The following is an 18,969-nucleotide window of genomic DNA, read 5'->3' as shown; positions in this document are numbered from 1 at the left end:
ACTTGAAATCCTTATAAATTAGTCATTTATTTGAAAAGATTGGTGAAGGTATTTGAATTTTTTTATAAAATGTATAGAGAACTAGCAGTTGGGCTGGACTTTAATCACACTTGTATTTGGGCTTTAATATGAGTCATGTGAAGTTTCAATTTATAATTTTGTTTTATTTTTTCTTACCAAAATAATAATAATAAAAAAGATAAATCTAAAACACACAGGCAGGCACACGCACCTACGACTCTTCATCGTCATTTTGATCTACCGAAGACACAGATTCAGCCGCCGACGAACGGTCTTGTCCATCCGGCGACACTTTTACTCTAAGACGACGAGAAAAATGACGATTATCAAATTTCTGTATCGATCTATCTATCTCACTTCATCCGCCGTCAATCGTTCGCATCACCAGATTCTGCGCCCTGGCCTGCGATATCTTCATTTATCTCCTCGTCCTTTGCTCCCCAAACCATCGCCTGCTTTCGGTACTTTTCTTCTCTTGTCTCCCTGCCTGATTCAACAAAAAGATTTATTGTTTTGATTCATATGCGCTCAAATTTTGATGAATACCTTATTTCATTTGTACCTCTTTGTTGATATGCCAATGTCCTGATGCTGATCTTTAAATAATCTGAGATAAATAAGCAGTCATTTACATAATGTAGATTTTCATCCTTTTATTGTTAATTTGGTATTCATTATTGATTAACTAAGGTGCTGGCTGAGAAAGATTTATTTGTTGCATAATTGGGGACTGATTTGCATCCTGTATGTAGGTTATAATGGTCTTCTAAACTCTCTTCCAAGTGCTGGAAGTGTCCGTTATTACAGTGAAGATATGTCCCACATGCCTGCCGTGGAGGACCCTGAAATTGTTATCCCTTACAAGGACTTAATGGCTGCAAGTTGGGACGAACTTCCCGACACATTAATCCACGATGCGAAGAAAGCTCTGTCGAAAAATACTGATGATAAAGCGGGTCAGGAGGTCTTGAAAAATGTTTTCCGTGCAGCAGAGGCAGTTGAGGAGTTTGGGGGAATGCTAGTATCTTTGAGAATGGAAATTGATGACAGCATTGGACTGAGTGGCGAGGTAACAAGTAATTGCAGAGAGAGCCAAGTACTGACTTGATTTATTCATTAAAAGGTTTTTTAATGTTGGTTTAGGATGTAAAACCATTGCCAGAGCATCTTGAGAAGGCATTGATTACTATCTATCAAAGGTATGTTGCATACTTGGATTCCTTTGTCCCTGAAGAGACTTACTTGCGTAAAAAAGTAGAGACTGAGTTGGGGACCAAGATGATACACTTGAAGATGCGATGCAGTCACATTGGTTCTGAATGGGGAAAGGTATTTCTACCTTTTGCTTCAATAATATTGATTTTGGTTTCTCTATTTGACTTGTTGATGTTGAATGGAGATAAAACTTGTGAAATAACTTGATCAATGGAGAATTTAAATCTTTGGTTGGGACAGTACTGCTAGATTGAAAAGGATTTTTGTTGGTTGATCCCACTGTGAATCCAAATAACAAGATATAGAAGAGTTTTGTGTAACTGTTGATTGGTGTTTTTCAGTCAATATCTAACATTTTTGTGTGTGTTTCTTGGTGTTGTTGCAGGTTACAGTTCTTGGGACATCAGGGTTATCTGGTTCCTACATTGAGCAGAGAGCTTAGTTGTTGATTAATATTAAATGATGTCCTTATGCATACATGTTTGATGCTAAATGGGTCTATTTCCATTTTCAAAAACTTATGTGTTCACTCTTTCTGCTTGTTTGCTAGCACTTATAAAGTTGGGTTTCTGCATTAACCAGGGCAGTTGCCTGAATAAAATGCTTGCATTCCATACTCTTTTTTAATAACATATCTGCATATATCAATATTGAATTTGGGATTCAAATTGAGTATGAAATTTGGGAGAGGGGATGATATTTCTTTTTTCTCACACTTTTTTTTTTCCTACCAATTAAGTGTTATTAAGTCATTCCCTCTCGTTAAGATTAAACAATCCTATCCCCTCACAAGATGTGGATATCTCCAGGCCTCCATGAAGTTCTGGGTTTGAGCCTGTCATGCGATAAATTCTGCGTCTGGTTAAATGTGTTTGCAGACTATAGAAAGAGATCAAGATAAATAATATCAAATAGGTTTTTGAATTATTTTGTGACCCTCGAGGCCAGCTGCCCTTACTTTGTAAGGCCTTAGCCCCCCTTTCTTTTTAGTTCGACTAAGTGACTTCCTCAACTTTCTTTCTTACTGTAGCATAGGTCTTCGCCACTTCGAAAGAACCTATTTCTTTTAAAAATTTTTAAAAGTGGGCAGACCGGGCCGGGCGCAGGTGCCAGATCCGAAAAGTCGAGTCTCGATCAGCCTAGTGCACCAACCACGTGGTACGACTTAACATGCGAGAATTAATCGTACCTATGACTATGTGCTTAACCTGCGAGAATTAGTCGCATTCCATAAGTAGCGGAACCCAGCGTTCTCAAAAGAATCTAAAAATTATTTAATGTAAAAGTAATCAATCTAAAGTTTAATTTATACTTTTAAACTATAATTTATCTAATCATCTATGGGGTTGATTTTAGAAATAAACTTAAATAATGTATTCATCGACTCAATTTCAATACTCTTTTATCAAAAGATGCTTCTTCTCAAGCTGTTCATGAATATTTTTCAAAACCTTGATCTAAAATCCATTTCAATAGGTCAGAAACAAGTTGGAGACTTTTACCATTTGAGAACCCTGTAGATATATCCCACCAAAAACTTAACTCGTTTCTACAATAATTTAAACTCGAAAAAACAAGAAAGAAACAACAAGTTCAAGCAAAAAGAAAACAGTCTAAAGGATGAAGAATGCCATTGGATTTCACTTCAATTTTTATCTCTTTCAAATCAAAACCCCCTTCTTGGCCTTTCCTCTGCAACATTTGCCCTAATCGCCCTTCCATCCAAGCTCTGTAGTATATATATAAACATCAACATTATTATTATTACTGACTAATACAAACTATAACCAAACAGCATTAGGTACCATGTTTGATTCATACCTGTCCATCAAGGTTGGTAATTGCTTCGTTTTGTTCATCTTCGTTAGACATTGACACGAAACCAAACCCTCGAGAACGACCAGTTTCTCTATCAATAACTACCCTAGCATCCAACACCTTACCATACTTACTGAAAACCTGCTGAAGCCGATCACTGTCAACACTCCATGGCAAGTTGCCAACATATATCTTGTTCGAAGGCTGACCAAACGATGAACCAGACGAAGGAAACGATGATCGAGGTGCACGTTCTGGCTTTGATCCTCTAGGAGCAGCCTTGTTTACTGTCAACAGTCTTCCATCTATCTCCTGTTTCAAAATTTCCATATTTTTCAAACTCAATTGAAAATTGAGAGCTCTGCTTTAGTTAATTCGAAGAATAATTAAATACTAACATATCGATTGAACATCTCAACAGCCTTTTCTGCTTCTGCAACACTACTCATTGTCACGAACCCAAAACCACGGCTCTGGTCTGTCTCCCTGTTGTAGATAACCTAAATAATTGAAAGATTTACAAGTCTAAGTCTTTGAAGAAACCCTAAATTTAAAACAATTTTCTAAAAACACTCACCTCAGCAACCTCAACAACACCTGCCTGATCGAACAACTGAGCAAGCTTCTCGCTGTCAACATCATAAGATAAATTGCCGACGAAAACCTTAGCATCTTCAGAAGGTTCCTGAAAAAACACTCCTCCTACCTCTCCAGACCCTTCTTCCTCCTCCTCGGATGCGCTCTCACCGACATCAGAACCCTCGTTTTCCCAAGAGCTTTGTTCATCGCCTTCTTCTTCTTCTTCTACTTCTTCTTTAACGAGCGTTGTGATGTCTTCTTGAGACCAATCTGAGGTTTGAGCAACGTAAGCCACCAGCGGTGAAGAACGTGATGTCTTCTTCAAAGAAAGTGACTTGGGAACTATCGAAGAAGATGAAAATAGTAGCTGAAATTTTGGATAAGACGATGCCCTTGTACTGAAAGACGAGGGAAGTGAAACCAAACATGCGTTTGCCATAGATAATGGCTTGAATAGAGGCTTAATGGTACAAGACATTGTTAGATATTTTTGAATGTAATGTATAAAAACACAGAGAGAGGGTTTAGAGAGAGAGGTGGATAAGGGGATTTCTAGAGGAAGAAGATGAAGTGAAATAAGGGCGTAGATATGTTTTTGTTTTATCTAGGATTATGGATGAGCTCAATTCACATTGTCCTAAATTGGGCCAGGCCCGTTAATGTAATAATATTGGCCCATCAAAAAATATATAAGTCTTCGTATTTTTAACATTTATTATACGTTAGTCACGATCCAAGAACATAACCATTAAGTCAATCCAATTTAAGAAATTTTGAATGGGAATCATCAAATGCATTAAACATTAAACAGATGAGTAACAAAACCATGTGGTTTTGCTACTAGAAATGCTGGTGTGTCAAACATAAACAATATGATAAGAAGATCATCTCAAAGCAATATAAGAAATGTGAATAATGACCAAAACGCGGAGGGATTGTTATGTACAGGCAAAAGAAAACGAGAAAATCAGGTCGACCCTTCACCGAATATGTTGGCAATGTCTCAGTACAGACGTATCCGAGTTTCTATCGTGCTCCGACAGATGGGGCATAACTCAAGGAATTGTCCACAGTCACAGCAAGTCTGTAAAAAAACAGCCCACAAAACTTCCTTAGGATATATCATTTCAAAGAAATAATTAAAATTACAAAATCTACAAACAAACCTGATGCCCACATCCAAAAGCCATGTTCTTTGGATCAGAAAGACAGATAGGACATACCTAAACAAAACAAAACAAAGCTGAATTATAACATGTATTTTCAACATGAAGAGACGAAAAAGATATATAGCTCACGTTGTTCTCCAAATTTGAAAAAGTGTTGGGTCTGCTCGAGTTATTATCAGCTGTATTAGCTGTATCGCGTACATTGGAAGGTGTAGTCGGTGGACGGAAGCTACTAGACTCTGAAGGTTTTGATGGGCGATAACTGCCACCGTTGTATTGTGGAGGGGGCAAAGCAATCCTCTCTATGCCCTTTCCTGGTCTACTCATACTATTCAACAATCAAATGCAAAAGTAAATAAATATTAATAATTACACCAAAATTGTTAAATGAAAATCAAAACACAACCCACATTCATTCATACATACATACCCCAATAAGCTAAGCTCAAGTGTTGCCCTATACTGAGAAGGAATTTCCATCAATGCTGCAAGAGCAAAAGCAGCTTCTTTCCTCGATCTCTCCATGCTCTTCGACATGATCTCAGTAAAATTCACAAACTAGAGAGAAAAGTAAAAACAGACTTTAATGCAACTGCATAATTAGATTCTCGTAAACAGTATCTAACCAAGAGACTTGCCTGGAAATTGTCAAAAGCCCGTGCAGGGATATTGTCATCAAATTCCTTCATCATCTCCCATGGTCCATCTCCAACACCAACCAAGATTATTGACAAAGGATACTCGCTTCACATTCATAACATTAATTAGTCATTTTAGGGTATTTTGGTTGATGATTTCAATGATGTGATTCATGATGGTTTTGTAAAATTAAATTCAAATAACCCAAGATTGAACAAGGCCTTCAATGGTCAAAGACTAGAGAATTACCTTGCCTTCACAATCGCCTCTACAGTTTTCTTCTCCTGTGGGCTTAGCTGACCATTCGCAGTGTCTATGCTTCTAGTCACCTACAAACAAACAAACCGTACTTTTACAATCTCAATCTATGAAAAATAGATTTGCAATGTAAATAGAACACGTCCCAACCTGTCCATCAGCTATTATAAGTAAAACATGGTACTGTCCGCCACTTTGCTCGACTATAGTCATGGCCATCTCGATTACTGGAGCAAACGACGTAGGCCCTATATCATCAGATAGAACGAAAATAGATAAGAGAGAGTAAAGTCAATAGAATCATAAACTATTAAAGTTAATATATGAGACTCCAGTCCTTGTGTGAACCTGCAAGTCGAAGTTGGGGGACTATCTCCTTGTATCTTGTCAGAACTTCTTCGAACCCATTACAGTTTCGTTCATCTGGGTAGAAACTGAATACCTCTTGGTCATGTGTAGATGCTGTTTCAACAATTGAAAATAAACTTTTTGCATAGAGTAAAAGAGAATGATGATACAACTGTTTCATAGTTTAATACATCCAAACTGATTTCAACCAAATAGGCCAATTCAATAAGTTTCAGCTCATGTAAACTAAAAAGTACCATCTCCAAATCCAAAACATGGAATCAAGTTATCCTCGTCAAAAGTAGACAATGTTTGTCCGATAATTGAGATCGCCTGTTCATATGGGTTCATTCCTCCGTCTCCAATGTAATGCAAGCATTTTCGATGAAATGACCTCGCACCTAATAAGAACACCCACAAGTTAAAGCACTTCAGCAAAATCTATGGCATGAAAGATTTATAAATTTCCCAAGAGATGTAGGCAAGAACCTGTCCACTCATTGCTCTTAGTGAAATCGATACCCACGATTAGATTTGAAGACTCCAGGCCAGCTCGTGATAAAGCATCTGTAACCTAAATGAAGTACCATTTCCAAAAACATAACAAAACAAAAATTGTTATCTAGAACATAGAAAACTATGGTTTCTAAATTCCACAAGAGACTAAAAGGCGATTAAAAACATCAGCATATACCTGGTCCAAACTGGTGAAGTTGTCATCTATTCTGGAGAATTTCTTCTCAACATTTCTTCTTGGTTCTTGAGGCCATCCACCGTAACTTTGAGGTGGAGGTGGAGGTGTTTGTGTATAAGAATGGCTCGATTGAGCGTACGATTGGGGAGGATATCCATAAGGACTAGACTCGTATGTTGTATACCGACCCGATGTTGCCCTTTTTGAACTTTTTCCACCCATTATTTCTTCAAATACTATATATATTGAGATGGATAAAATCTAATATTTCAGTTGCTTTAACTTCTATGTATAATAGAGATGAAGAACTTAATCATGGCCATCTGCAATTAGCAGAACTAAACTGAAATTGGCTCAAAATTTTCCCTGTATCATCAACAGTTGAAGCAATTTTTGATCCAGGTCCTTGTTCACATTAAACTTGATAATACTATGATTTATTTTGACATGGACTTTAATTAATAGATCCATCGCCGTCAATTTCATAAAGGGTACCTTTTCTTTCAGCAAATTAGGTCATTTTCATTCAAATTACAGCACTAAATAAGGAATCATATTAAAGTAAAATTAAAATTAAACCCATAGGTAAGGATAAGAAGAATCTAGAAAGCATAATCATCAAAAAAAAGAAAAATCTTTTACGAGGTAGAAATGCATAAAACTGAGTAATCTCAGTCTCTATCCATAAACAAAGAGCTGGGTAACAAAGACATGCAGTTAATAACAACAAAGGAATTGGGAATTCACTTGATTGAGTAGACCTAACACAAGATTTTCATAATTGCTTATCTTATGAATCTAACCCAGCAAGATATTGAATTGAATTGACAGAAATAAAGGGTTGCGCATACCTTAAGATTCGGGCTGCATTTGTATAGAATAAAGGCAGAGATGGAGATGATAGGAATAAACTAAATTGAGGGAGAAAGAGAAAGTCTTTTTTACTGCGTTTGGTGGCAGAAGAAGGGAGAGAAATGTCAATACACTCAATACTGTGGAGTTCCCAAATGGCCCTCAATTCCAGGAAGTTTCTCTTTTATTTTCACAGCCGCATTTCAAAAAAAAAGAAAAAAAGTGTCCCCATCCATTAGAAAATAAAGAAAATAATCATGTTTTGGAAATTTACTAGGGCAGACAATATACAAGTTTAAGAAAATAAAAATCAATTTATTAGGGTTTTATGTAAAGACTTTTCAAATGATTGAATTAATTTATGAGTAGACGAGGGAAATGGGAGAATGAGAGCAAGTCTTAACAAAAATAAAAAAAATATAAAAATTTTGTTATTTTTTCAACGAATCAAAATCAATGAGCCACGTCTCAAATTCTTTTTCTCAAATTCTCTCGTTCAATCATTTCTCTTAATTTATATAACAATCAAAATATATTAATAAATTAATAATTACTTTTGTTTTAAATATAAAATTTGTAAATTTTATTTTAATAAACATTAATAACAGTTAAAGTTAAATATTAACATTTTATTAATATTATATAAAAAGATTGTTGTAAATATGGAAAGAAATAGGTATGGATAAAAGAAATTTAGACCATTTATTAATGTTGAGTTATTTTTAAATGTAATTTTTGTTAAAAAAAATATTTTAGTTATTTTTATTTAATTAAAAAAAAATTCAAAACAACTAATATATTAATGGCATGATATTTATGTCTTTATTTAATAAAAAAAGTGTTATAATATTTCTATGAGTAGTTAATTTTGTTAAATTAATTATTTTAAATTTATATTGCAAATATGTTGAAATATAATAAACGGACATTGTATTATATACCCTATGTAGAATATAAGATTGTATGATGCATGTACATAATATAGTCAATTTTAAATTTATTTAAAAATATTGACTCAACCCAATCCACAATAACCCTAGTGTATATAAAATAATTCATAAAATGTACAGAATTCATTGTTGATATACAACGATAATATTTTTTTTGCAAGACTTTGGAAATATAAATGACTATATTATAATTATTATATGTCAACTTAAAATTACCATTTAACAAATAATATGTTTTTCTTTATTGTACATAAAATTTTTAATATCTCCACAATTAAAATTTGATTTCAAAAGGTTTGAGTTAATTCTTTTTATTTGACTGGGGCGACTATAAAGTATAGTATATACAAGATTTATGTCTATATGCTCCTAACACCAAAAAAAAAAATCAAAATATCATTTTATCTCATATTTATACATATTCCAAGAATATTATCAGATCATTGTTAAGAGACTAACTATTTGGATCAGTGCATGTGATCCCTATATTTGATAGGCTGGTTAGAAACCTTAAAAATAAAGAAAATTCTCAATTATTGATAAGAACAATTTTTTAAAAAAAATATTAAAAAAAGAATATCAAAACTAGGCGAAAACTCGGCAAGGAAGGGGCAAATGCAAGTTGTTAATCATTTTGGAAGTTTTCCATTTTCTGGTGTATAATAGACTTTAATTAATATAATTAATTTGTTTCTTAGTCTTCAAAAATAAAAGTCTTACAAAACTATATGTCCTTATGCAGTTATGACTTAAAAAGTCTTCTTTGTTAATAAAAAAATACTTCATTTTATCTAATTTTATTATTAAAATAAATGTAAATACAAGTGTTTAATAGAGAACAAGACACAAGAAGATAGGGGAATAAAAAATTGTTACTTAAATAAAGATATATGAACTAAAGTACAATTTCAATTATAGCACAATCTCATTTAATTTTGTGATGGTGACATATTATTATTTAAGGATTATATTGAAGTGATTAACCAAATTATCTAAGGAAATAAAAAAAATATGGTCAACCAACTCACCCAATATGTAGAAATAATTTATTGCTTCATTCCAAATAAATTTCAATGTTATTTATATTCTTAATTTTGAAAGACAGATTTAACATATAACTCAATATAGACTACACATATTTCCTCTTTTTTTTTTTATTATTATTATGAAGACTTCTACTTCTGAATAGGTATGATAATCAACGGCGGAGCCACGTTGCGGGCTGCGTTGGGCTATAGCCCAGTGTAAATGTTTATAATATTATATATATATATATAAATATGTTTATCATAAATGTTTTTGTCTAGTTGGTTTTGAAGCTGGATTTTAAATAAGAGTTCAGGAGATCAAACCTGACCTCATTTTCTTTTTATTATATTTTAAAATTTAATATAATTTGTTTGTAAACTAATTTTATTAAAATAAATTTTATTCATATTTATTTAAATAAATAAATAATATTTATTTAAATAAGTTAAAGTATAAAGAATTATATATAATATAATATAAATCATATAATACTATTATTTATTTTAAAAGTATATTTATATAATAATTATATATTATTATTTATTTTAAACATTTTATAATAATTATATATTATTTTTTATTAATTTTAATATAATTTGTAATACAAATTACTTAAAAGAGTAAAATATAAATATTAAAATAATAATTTATATAAATATAATGGTAAAATAATTTTTTTATATTTTTTAATTTTAAATTATTTAAATAAAAAATATAAACTAATATTAATAGACAAGTTAAAACAGTTATATTGATTTGTTTCGGTATTTAAATAAATAATTTGATATATTATATATTCTTCTCAAACGATTTCTATGCATTAATATTTATAATCGTAATCTCGAACATATTATTTGATTATATGTCTTTACCACAATTTTGTATTTTTGTTCTTATTTATATTTTTTGTTTTCTTTTTCTTACATTCTTACAAAATTAGGCTAAAATCCATTAAATTACTAATTTTTGTTTTCTTTTTCTAACATTCTTACAAAATTAGGCTAAAATCCATTAAATTACACTTTTATATTTATGTTTATTTATATAGTTAGTTTTTTTATTATTTAAAACATAATTAATTTAACTTCTCACATTTTCTTAACATATATTTTTTTTAAATCGAGTATTCTTATATTTTATTAGGTTTCATATATTTATTTTATTTTAGTAAAAGTATTTTGGGATATTTTAGTAAAGGTATTTTGGGAGTTGTTTGATTAATATGTTCACCTAAGGGTATTAGTATAACTAGGAAGATACTCATGCGATGCATACGGATAAAAATATATTGTTACAACGTCCCGTACTCATCAAATTTGGTGTTTAATTTAAAATATAAAATGTTATTAGCCTAGTTGGTTAAAAAAATATACTTGTTTTTGTTAGATTGCGAGTTCGAAACATACTTATAGCATTTTTAATTTTATTTTTAACCGTTTTTAATTTATGGGCGGGTCAACCCAAAATCCGACCCAAATATCCATTTACTCTCACATATATATTCAAATTAACCACAGCTCTCAACCCGGCAATTCGGACACTTTCAAAATTAAATATCATTATATATATATATATATATATAGCATCATTATATATATATATATATACTTATAACTTTTTCAGCCCAGTGATTTTTTTTTCCTGGATTCGCCCTCGATGATAATCCTCATTTTTTTTAAAGTATTTATAATTTTGGCCCTCTTGTAAGGATAATTAATCTTGAGTTTTATTTTCTTTTAAATGATTCTTTCATCAAGGCATTGTAGAATTCTTGAAAGTTTCTTTTGACGTCTACAAATTGTACACATATTTATACCATTTTTTTTTTATTTTGAGACAATTTTTTATTAGTTGTTTAAACCTTAATTAGTTTTAAACTATTTTGAGTTACTCATTTTCATCTCTTTCTTTTAAGAAAAAAGTTAATCTTAAACTAAACCTTATTGGAAATTTACAATTCCACCACACTGAATTTTTAACATTTAGAGTTCAAATATCTATCTCGTGTTTAAATTAAGTAGGGCAATTTGATAATAAACCTGGATAAAAAAAAAATAACCTTTAAGAAATGCATACATTTTGAGGTTTGTAATAAATATTATGTTTTAAAGAAAACAAAAATAAATTGAAAAAGACATTTTCGTATTTGAATATGGTTTATGGTGATCCGTGAGAATTGAGAAAGCAACATATGATGGTTTATTATTATATCCCAAGGACAAAAAGAAGCCAAAGACAAACCGTTTCGATATGTCTAGCTGTCTTTCTTAATTAATATTATTATTTCTATCGGGTCATATATATATATATATATATACTATTATTTTTAATTGAAAAGTAATTAGAAAATAAAACAGCAAACAAATACATTTCTAAAAAAACTTATTCAATAGTTAGCTAACCGCATTTTGTCCAAATCTGTTGGGTTGCTTTTTCCAACAAATACTTGGTGACATTTCTTTATATATAGAAAAGGAAAATAAGAATTTTATAATTTTATATTTTTATATATAAAAAATTATTAGATCGATATTATTTGTTTTTTTATTCAATTTATAATATATATATATATATATATATATATTATTATTATTATAACATAAATATGGATTTTGTTTGAATAGAGTAAAAATTGCATCGAATGATATTGACTTAAATAAGTCAGTATATAATATATATGATATTATAATATACATATATACATTACAGTGGTACAAATTATATATTTATAAATGATATAGAATTATATATTATAATTATGTATAAATAATATAAGGTAAGATAAGTTATATAAATTATTGATTTTTGGTATGAATGCTAAAAAATAATATAAGTTTTATATGATTTATAATTTTGTATTTTTGTATATAATATAAGAATATAGTATAAATATGAATTTAAAATTAATATTATTATTATTTTTTTTTATATTTTTTATATTATAAATAATATTGTTTAATATTATAAATTATTATACTGATATTATTTTATAATTAATGTAATTTTAATTAAAATATAAAATAAATTATATTTATTTAATTTAAATATTATTAATAATTGTAATAAAATAATTTTAAATAAATAATATTATTTATAATATAAATAAATATAGAAATAATAATTAATAAAATTATTGTTATAAAAATAAATAAATATATTTTACTTAAAATACTAAGCTATTTAAAATATATATATTACAAATGATTATATATTATAATAATATTAAAATAAAATAAAATATATTATATAATAATAAGTTATATATAATATTAATAATAAATATAATGAAAAAATAAAAATTAAGTGATATAAGAATAATGTTGTACTTAATAGACTAGTTAATGTTTGTACCATATATGAAGTGTTTTTATTATTTATTACAACGTCTCTCCTATCATTTGTATGGATAAAAATAACTTCATTCTTTCTATATTAATTCCCGGTTCAAACTACTATCCTGGAAAACGTTGTTATTGAGGCATAATTTGGATTAGATGAATATTGAGAAAAACATTTGTGATAACGTGTTGGCACTATAATGGATTTAAAAAAAATGAATGATGGACTCAAAACTTGTAAATATTTGAAATTATTGAACATAAAACATTCATTACATCCCGTTGAAGTCAATGATGTTCTTCAATGTCCGGCAGCCACATACGCACTTTTTTCGGATCAGAAGAAACGATTATTTATGTTTCTTAAAAATGTAAAAATGTTAGAAATGTTTTGTTCTAATATTGGAGGGTGTGTAAACGTAATTAATAAGAAAATTTTCGGATTGAAAAGTCACGATTGTCACATCTTATTACAGCATTTGATTTCACTTGCCACATGTGCTTTACTTCCGGATGATGTGTACGATGCTCTAGTGCACTTGTTTAGGTTCTTCCGATTATTGTGTCAAAAATCCTTAAATCAAGATTAATTGGAAGAGTTGTAGGATGACATTGTTTTGACCCTTTATAAATTGGAAAAATATTTCCACCTTCATTCTTTGATATAATGGTACATTTTCCTGTACACTTGGTCTTTGAGGCTTTGTTATGGGGCATATACACTATACAGTATCGATGAATGTATCCAATTGAAAAATATATGAATACCTTGAAAAGTACCTTCGGAACAAAAACTTTTCTGAAGGGTCAATCAGTATCAGTTAGAGTTACATTTTGCACGAGAGTAAGAGTTTATGTGCTCGATATTTAGAAGATCAAGAGTCATTAGAGACATCGATACAACCAACTTCAACACTTTCTATATTCTTGGCAATGGAAGATTTATCGATTGCGACACTTTACACATACGAATCGAGTGATCGAGAGTGTGCTCACGTATACATTTTGAGAAATTGTATCGAAATCGAATAATATTACAGTAAAAATTTATAAGCTGATTAATGACTATGTGTGAATTTTGTAATTAACTAATTACAATTTAATTTTATTATATGCAGCGAATTCACGCAAGAGTTGACCGATACAGGGTGACTTATTCTTTCTAGTCTTGAACGCGATAAACTTTACTTAAGTTTTGAAGACGAAAGTGAAGCAATTGAATGATGAATCAAATCGAACGTCTCGAAGCAAATCATAATTTGTCGCCACTCGATTTGTTTTAGTCTGTTTTGGGATGACAGAGACACGGGAGGGTGATCGGAATGGAATACATCCACTCACTTTAGACCCGATCAAAGAGAAGTTCTTCCTCTAGCGTCAACTTACGTGTATCACAACAACAAATGCTGATGACGATTTCTGGAGGAAGAAGATGAAGAAGCGAAATAAGGGCGCAGATATATTTTTGTTTTATCTAGGATTATGGATGAGCTCAATTCACGTTGTCATAACTTGGGTCAGGCCCGTTAATTTAACATTGGCCCATCAAAAACTCTATAATTTTAGTATTTAGTCTTTGTATATTTAACATTTATTATACATTAGTCTTTGTATCTTTTGTGTTATATGATCCAAAAGCATAACAATTAAGTCAATCCAATTTAAGAATGTTTTAATTGGAATCAAACCAACTTAAAAAAAAACATCATCAAATGCATTAAACATTAAACAGATAAGTAGCCAAACCATGTGGTTTTGCTACCTGAAATGCTGGTGTGTCAAACATAAACAGTATGATAAGAAGATCATCTCAAAGCAATATAAGAAATGTGAATAATGACCAAAACGCGGAGGGAATATTGTTATGTACAGGCAAAAGAAAACGAGAAAATCAGGTCGACCCTTCACCGAATATGTTGGCAATGTCTCAGTACAGACGTATCCGAGTTGCTATCCTGCTCCCTGCTCCCTGCTCCGACATATGGGGCATGACTCAAGGAATTGTCTACAGTAACAGCAAGTCTGTAAGAAATCATCCCACAAAACTTCCTTAGATATATAATTTCAAAAAAATAGTTATAATTAAAAAATCTACAAACCTGATGCCCACATCCAAAAGCCATGTTCTTTGGATAAGAAAGACACACTGGACATAGCTAAACAAAACAAAACAAAACAAAACAAAGCTGAATTATAACATGTATTTTCAACATGAAGAGACGGAAAAGATAGATAGCTCACGTTGTTCTCCAAATTTGAATAAGTGTTGGGTCTGCTCGAGTTATTATCAGCTGTATTAGCTGTATCGCGTACATTGGAAGGTGTAGTCGGTGGACGGAGGCTACTAGACTCTGAAGGTTTTGATGGGCGATAACTGCCACCGTTGTATTGTGGAGGGGGCAAAGCAATCCTCTCTATGCCCTTTCCTGGTCTACTCACACTATTCAACAATCAAATGCAAAAGTAAATAAATATTAACAATTACACCAAAATTGTTAAATGAAAATGAAAACACAACCCACATTCATACATACATACATACATACATACATACCCCGATAAGTTAAGCTCAAGTGTTGCTCTATACTGAGAAGGAACTTTCATCAATGCTGCAATAGCAAAAGCAGTTTGTTTCCCTAATCCATCCATGTTATTCGACATGATCTCAGTAAAATTCACAAACTAGAGAGAAAAGAAAAAACAGACGAGATTTAATGCAACCGCATGCATAGTTAGATTCTCGTAAACAATATGCTAACCAATTAAGAGACTTGCCTGGAAATTGTCAAAAGCCCGTGCAGGGATATTGTCGTCAAATTCCTTCATCATCTCCCATGGTCCATCTCCAACACCAACCAAGACTATTGACAAAGGATACTCGCTTCACATTCATAACATTAATAATTAATTAAGTAGCTAGTCATTTTGGTTGATGATCATTTCAATGATGTGAGATTAAATTCAAATAACCCAAGAGAAAATTACCTTGCCTTCACAATTGCCTCAACAGTTTTCTTCTCCTGTGGGCTTAACAGGCCATTCTCAGTGTCCATGCTTCTAGTCACCTACAAACAAACAAACAAACAAACAAACAAACAAACCGGTACTCTTACAATCTCAATCTATGCATCAGATATGAAAAATAGAACACGTCCGAACCTGTCCATCAGCTATTATAAGTAAAACATGGTACTGTCCGCCACTTTGCTCGACTATAGTCATGGCCTTCTCGATTACTGGAGCAAACGACGTAGGCCCTATATCATCATCAGATAGATATATAAGAAAGAGTAATTAAAGCCAATAAAAAGTTAATATATGAGACTCCAACCTGCAAATCGAAGTTGAGGGACTATTTCCTTGTATCTTGTCAGAACTTCTTTGAACCCAATACAGTTTCGTTCATCTGGGTAGAAACTGAATACCTCTTGGTCATGTGTAGACGCTGTTACAACAATTGAAAATAAATAAACTTTTTGTATTTCATATTTTAATACATTCAAACAGATTTCAACCAAATAGCTAGGGCAACAGTACTTAATTATACTAGAAAGTACCATCTCCAAATCCAAAACATGGAATCAAGTTATCCTCGTCAAAAGAAGACAATGTTTGTCCGATAATTGAGATCGCCTGTTCATATGGGTTCATTCCTCCATCTCCAATGTAGTGCAAGCATTTTCGATGAAATGATCTCGTACCTAATTAATAAGAACACCCACAAGTTAAAGCACTCTTCACTCTTCAGCAAAATCTATATGGCTAATGGCATGAAAGATTTATATAAAAAAATCCCATGAGATTTAGGCAAGAACCTGTCCACGTATTGCTCTTAGTGAAATCGATACCCACAATTAGATTTGAAGACTCCAATCCAGCACGTATTAAAGCAGTTTCTAACTAGCATTTCATTATCTTGGGTGGGTTAGAACTCTATAGTATAGAGACTAATTAAAAAGGCGATTAAAAACATCAGCATATATATATACCTGTTTCAAACTGGTGAAGATGTCATCTATTCTGGAGAATTTCTTCTCACCTTTAATTCTTCTTCTTGGTTCTTGAGGCCAGCCACCGTAACCCCTTTCATGAGGTGGTTGTGTGTAAGAATATCCATAAGAACTACTACTAGACTCGTACGATGAATACCGACCCAAAGTTGACCCTTTTGAACTTTTTCCACTCGTTATTTCTTCATACACAACACAGATATGGATAAAAAAATCTAATATTTCAGTTGCCTTAATTAATTAATAATGGTCATTTGCTTATCTTATGAATCTTTATCTAACCCACAGAAATATTCGGCGGCTGCTTTTAAAAGTTAATTGTAAATATGGAAAGAAATAGTTATGGATAAAAGAAACTTATTAGATCATTTATTATTATTATTATTATTATTATTATTATTATTTTTAAATGTAATATTTATTAAATAATTAATCATTTTTATTTAATCAAAAATATTATTTTTAACTTTTTTATTTATTTATTCTCACATTTATTTAGTTTTAAAATTTTATTTCAAAACAATTTGTTTATTATAGATGATATTTATAATATTTTTATTAGTACTTAATTTTTTTATATTAATTATTTTAAAATTAGATTGCAAACATCTTGAAACATAAATTAATACTGAATGTATAATAAACAAAATTATTAAACTGACTCATTATATTATAAATTCACTCAATCCAATATAAGGTACATGATCTTAATAAAATATAAATGAAGTAATATATAGCCAAATTAAAATTTATTTAAAATTTTGGCTCAACTCAATTATATAAAATAATTTAAAAAGGTAGAAAATTTATTGTTGATGTACAACCATAAAAAAATTATATTGGTGACCATTATACTTAGTAAATATTTTAAAATATCTATTACGTAAAAAAAATTATTTTGAAAATCTAATAGTCTTTCCATGTCGGAATGGTTGAGTTGTAATATTAAATACTCATTTAATTATCTACTTTAATATCATTGACACTTGTTTAAGGAGTGTGAATTTGAAATTTACCTAAATCTGATGTAACGTGATCCGAAGCATCAGAGTCGGGGTACGCTGGATTTGACATTGTAGGAGGAGAAGTCATCATAGTTATTGAAGGTGACTGTTTTTCATTATAACACTGATTACAATTTATCGGTTGATGCCTATTTTTATTAGAAATCTGAGTTCGATAGTTGGCGGTAGTATGTCCAAACTTATTGCGATTTGCGTTTGGACCAATTTTGTTTGAAAATTTTCCAACATCATTAGAAGACCCATTGTCTAATCCATTCCAGCTATTAGATTTGATTGCATGTAAGGAAGAAAGTGATGAATATGAACATGAAGAACTACGATCACCATTTTGGCGATTGTTCTGATTCCCTTGTTGATTTCTTCCATATGCGACGTTGGCAGTAAGTTCTTCTATTGAACGTGAAAAAAGGTCTTTCTCATGTGTAAAAAGAAGTTCGGTAAGTTTGTTGATGCTTACGGGTTCTTGATTTGAGGAGACCGCGACAACGATTGATTCAAATTCGGATCCCAAGCCTCCAAGAATATAAAGAACTAGATCAAGATCCGTAACTTTATGGCCAACCGTAGCCAATGCGTAAGCTATTGATTCCATTGTGTGAAGATATTCTTGAACACTCAAGTTATCTTTTTTGAAAGTTTGGATTTGAAGTCTCAATTGCATTAACCGAGCTGTAGTTTGACTAGAGAATTTTTTTTCTAGAGTTTCCCAAAATTTTCTTGCCGTATTATTAACATCTACAGTGACTTGTGAGAAAAGTTTTCCAGTAAGAGTTGAGATTAACCAACCTAGAACTTTTGAATCTTGAATCCTCCATTCTTTAAATTCCGGATTCTCGATTGTTGTTGTTATCTCATCTTTGTCGGTGATCATAATTACCGTTGGTGGAGGATTTTCTTCTCCATTAATATGTTTTATGAGACCACATACTTCTATAAGAAAAATAACTTGAGATTTCCATAGAACATAGTTGTGTTGATCCAACAAAGTAATTAATGGAAACATCTTATGATTTGTATTCCCCAT

At 30.9% G+C, this 18,969-nt stretch overlaps 4 protein-coding genes across 4 annotated transcripts; 1 reads left to right on the top strand and 3 right to left on the bottom strand.

Moving 5' to 3' along the window:
• The first annotated feature begins 231 nt into the window (after window positions 1–231).
• LOC124914783 (succinate dehydrogenase subunit 5, mitochondrial) lies at window positions 232–1,852 on the top strand. The gene is made up of 4 exons (XM_047455392.1): window positions 232–482; window positions 774–1,090; window positions 1,165–1,350; window positions 1,622–1,852. The coding sequence occupies exons 1-4, from the start codon at window positions 338–340 to the stop codon at window positions 1,676–1,678; spliced, it is 705 nt and encodes a 234-aa protein (XP_047311348.1). The 5' UTR covers window positions 232–337; the 3' UTR covers window positions 1,679–1,852.
• An 860-nt stretch (window positions 1,853–2,712) lies between these two features.
• Window positions 2,713–4,205, bottom strand: LOC124915519 (28 kDa ribonucleoprotein, chloroplastic-like). The gene is made up of 4 exons (XM_047456246.1): window positions 3,632–4,205; window positions 3,453–3,554; window positions 3,058–3,366; window positions 2,713–2,965 (listed from the first exon to the last, which is right to left on the bottom strand). Exons 1-4 carry the CDS (start codon window positions 4,109–4,111, stop codon window positions 2,903–2,905), a joined length of 954 nt encoding a protein of 317 aa, XP_047312202.1. The 5' UTR covers window positions 4,112–4,205; the 3' UTR covers window positions 2,713–2,902.
• Window positions 4,206–4,522: 317 nt separating this feature from the next.
• Window positions 4,523–7,743, bottom strand: LOC124913977 (E3 ubiquitin-protein ligase RGLG2-like). Its single transcript, XM_047454429.1, has 12 exons — window positions 7,593–7,743; window positions 6,742–6,977; window positions 6,537–6,621; window positions 6,305–6,448; window positions 6,048–6,161; window positions 5,850–5,947; window positions 5,691–5,770; window positions 5,441–5,546; window positions 5,233–5,360; window positions 4,932–5,130; window positions 4,800–4,856; window positions 4,523–4,717 (listed from the first exon to the last, which is right to left on the bottom strand). Exons 2-12 carry the CDS (start codon window positions 6,961–6,963, stop codon window positions 4,637–4,639), a joined length of 1,314 nt encoding a protein of 437 aa, XP_047310385.1. The 5' UTR covers window positions 6,964–6,977; window positions 7,593–7,743; the 3' UTR covers window positions 4,523–4,636.
• A 6,863-nt stretch (window positions 7,744–14,606) lies between these two features.
• On the bottom strand, window positions 14,607–18,969 carry LOC124916325 (E3 ubiquitin-protein ligase RGLG5-like). The gene is made up of 12 exons (XM_047457049.1): window positions 17,937–18,969; window positions 16,900–17,135; window positions 16,726–16,810; window positions 16,468–16,611; window positions 16,242–16,355; window positions 16,070–16,167; window positions 15,896–15,975; window positions 15,686–15,791; window positions 15,465–15,592; window positions 15,152–15,350; window positions 15,010–15,066; window positions 14,607–14,932 (listed from the first exon to the last, which is right to left on the bottom strand). Exons 1-12 carry the CDS (start codon window positions 18,967–18,969, stop codon window positions 14,861–14,863), a joined length of 2,352 nt encoding a protein of 783 aa, XP_047313005.1. The 3' UTR covers window positions 14,607–14,860.

Source organism: Impatiens glandulifera, chromosome 9 (genome assembly GCF_907164915.1).
Source record: "Impatiens glandulifera chromosome 9, dImpGla2.1, whole genome shotgun sequence".
Taxonomy (NCBI): domain Eukaryota; kingdom Viridiplantae; phylum Streptophyta; class Magnoliopsida; order Ericales; family Balsaminaceae; genus Impatiens; species Impatiens glandulifera.
The sequence above is the reverse complement of the archived record's forward strand: the minus strand, read 5'-3'. Positions and strand labels throughout refer to the sequence as shown.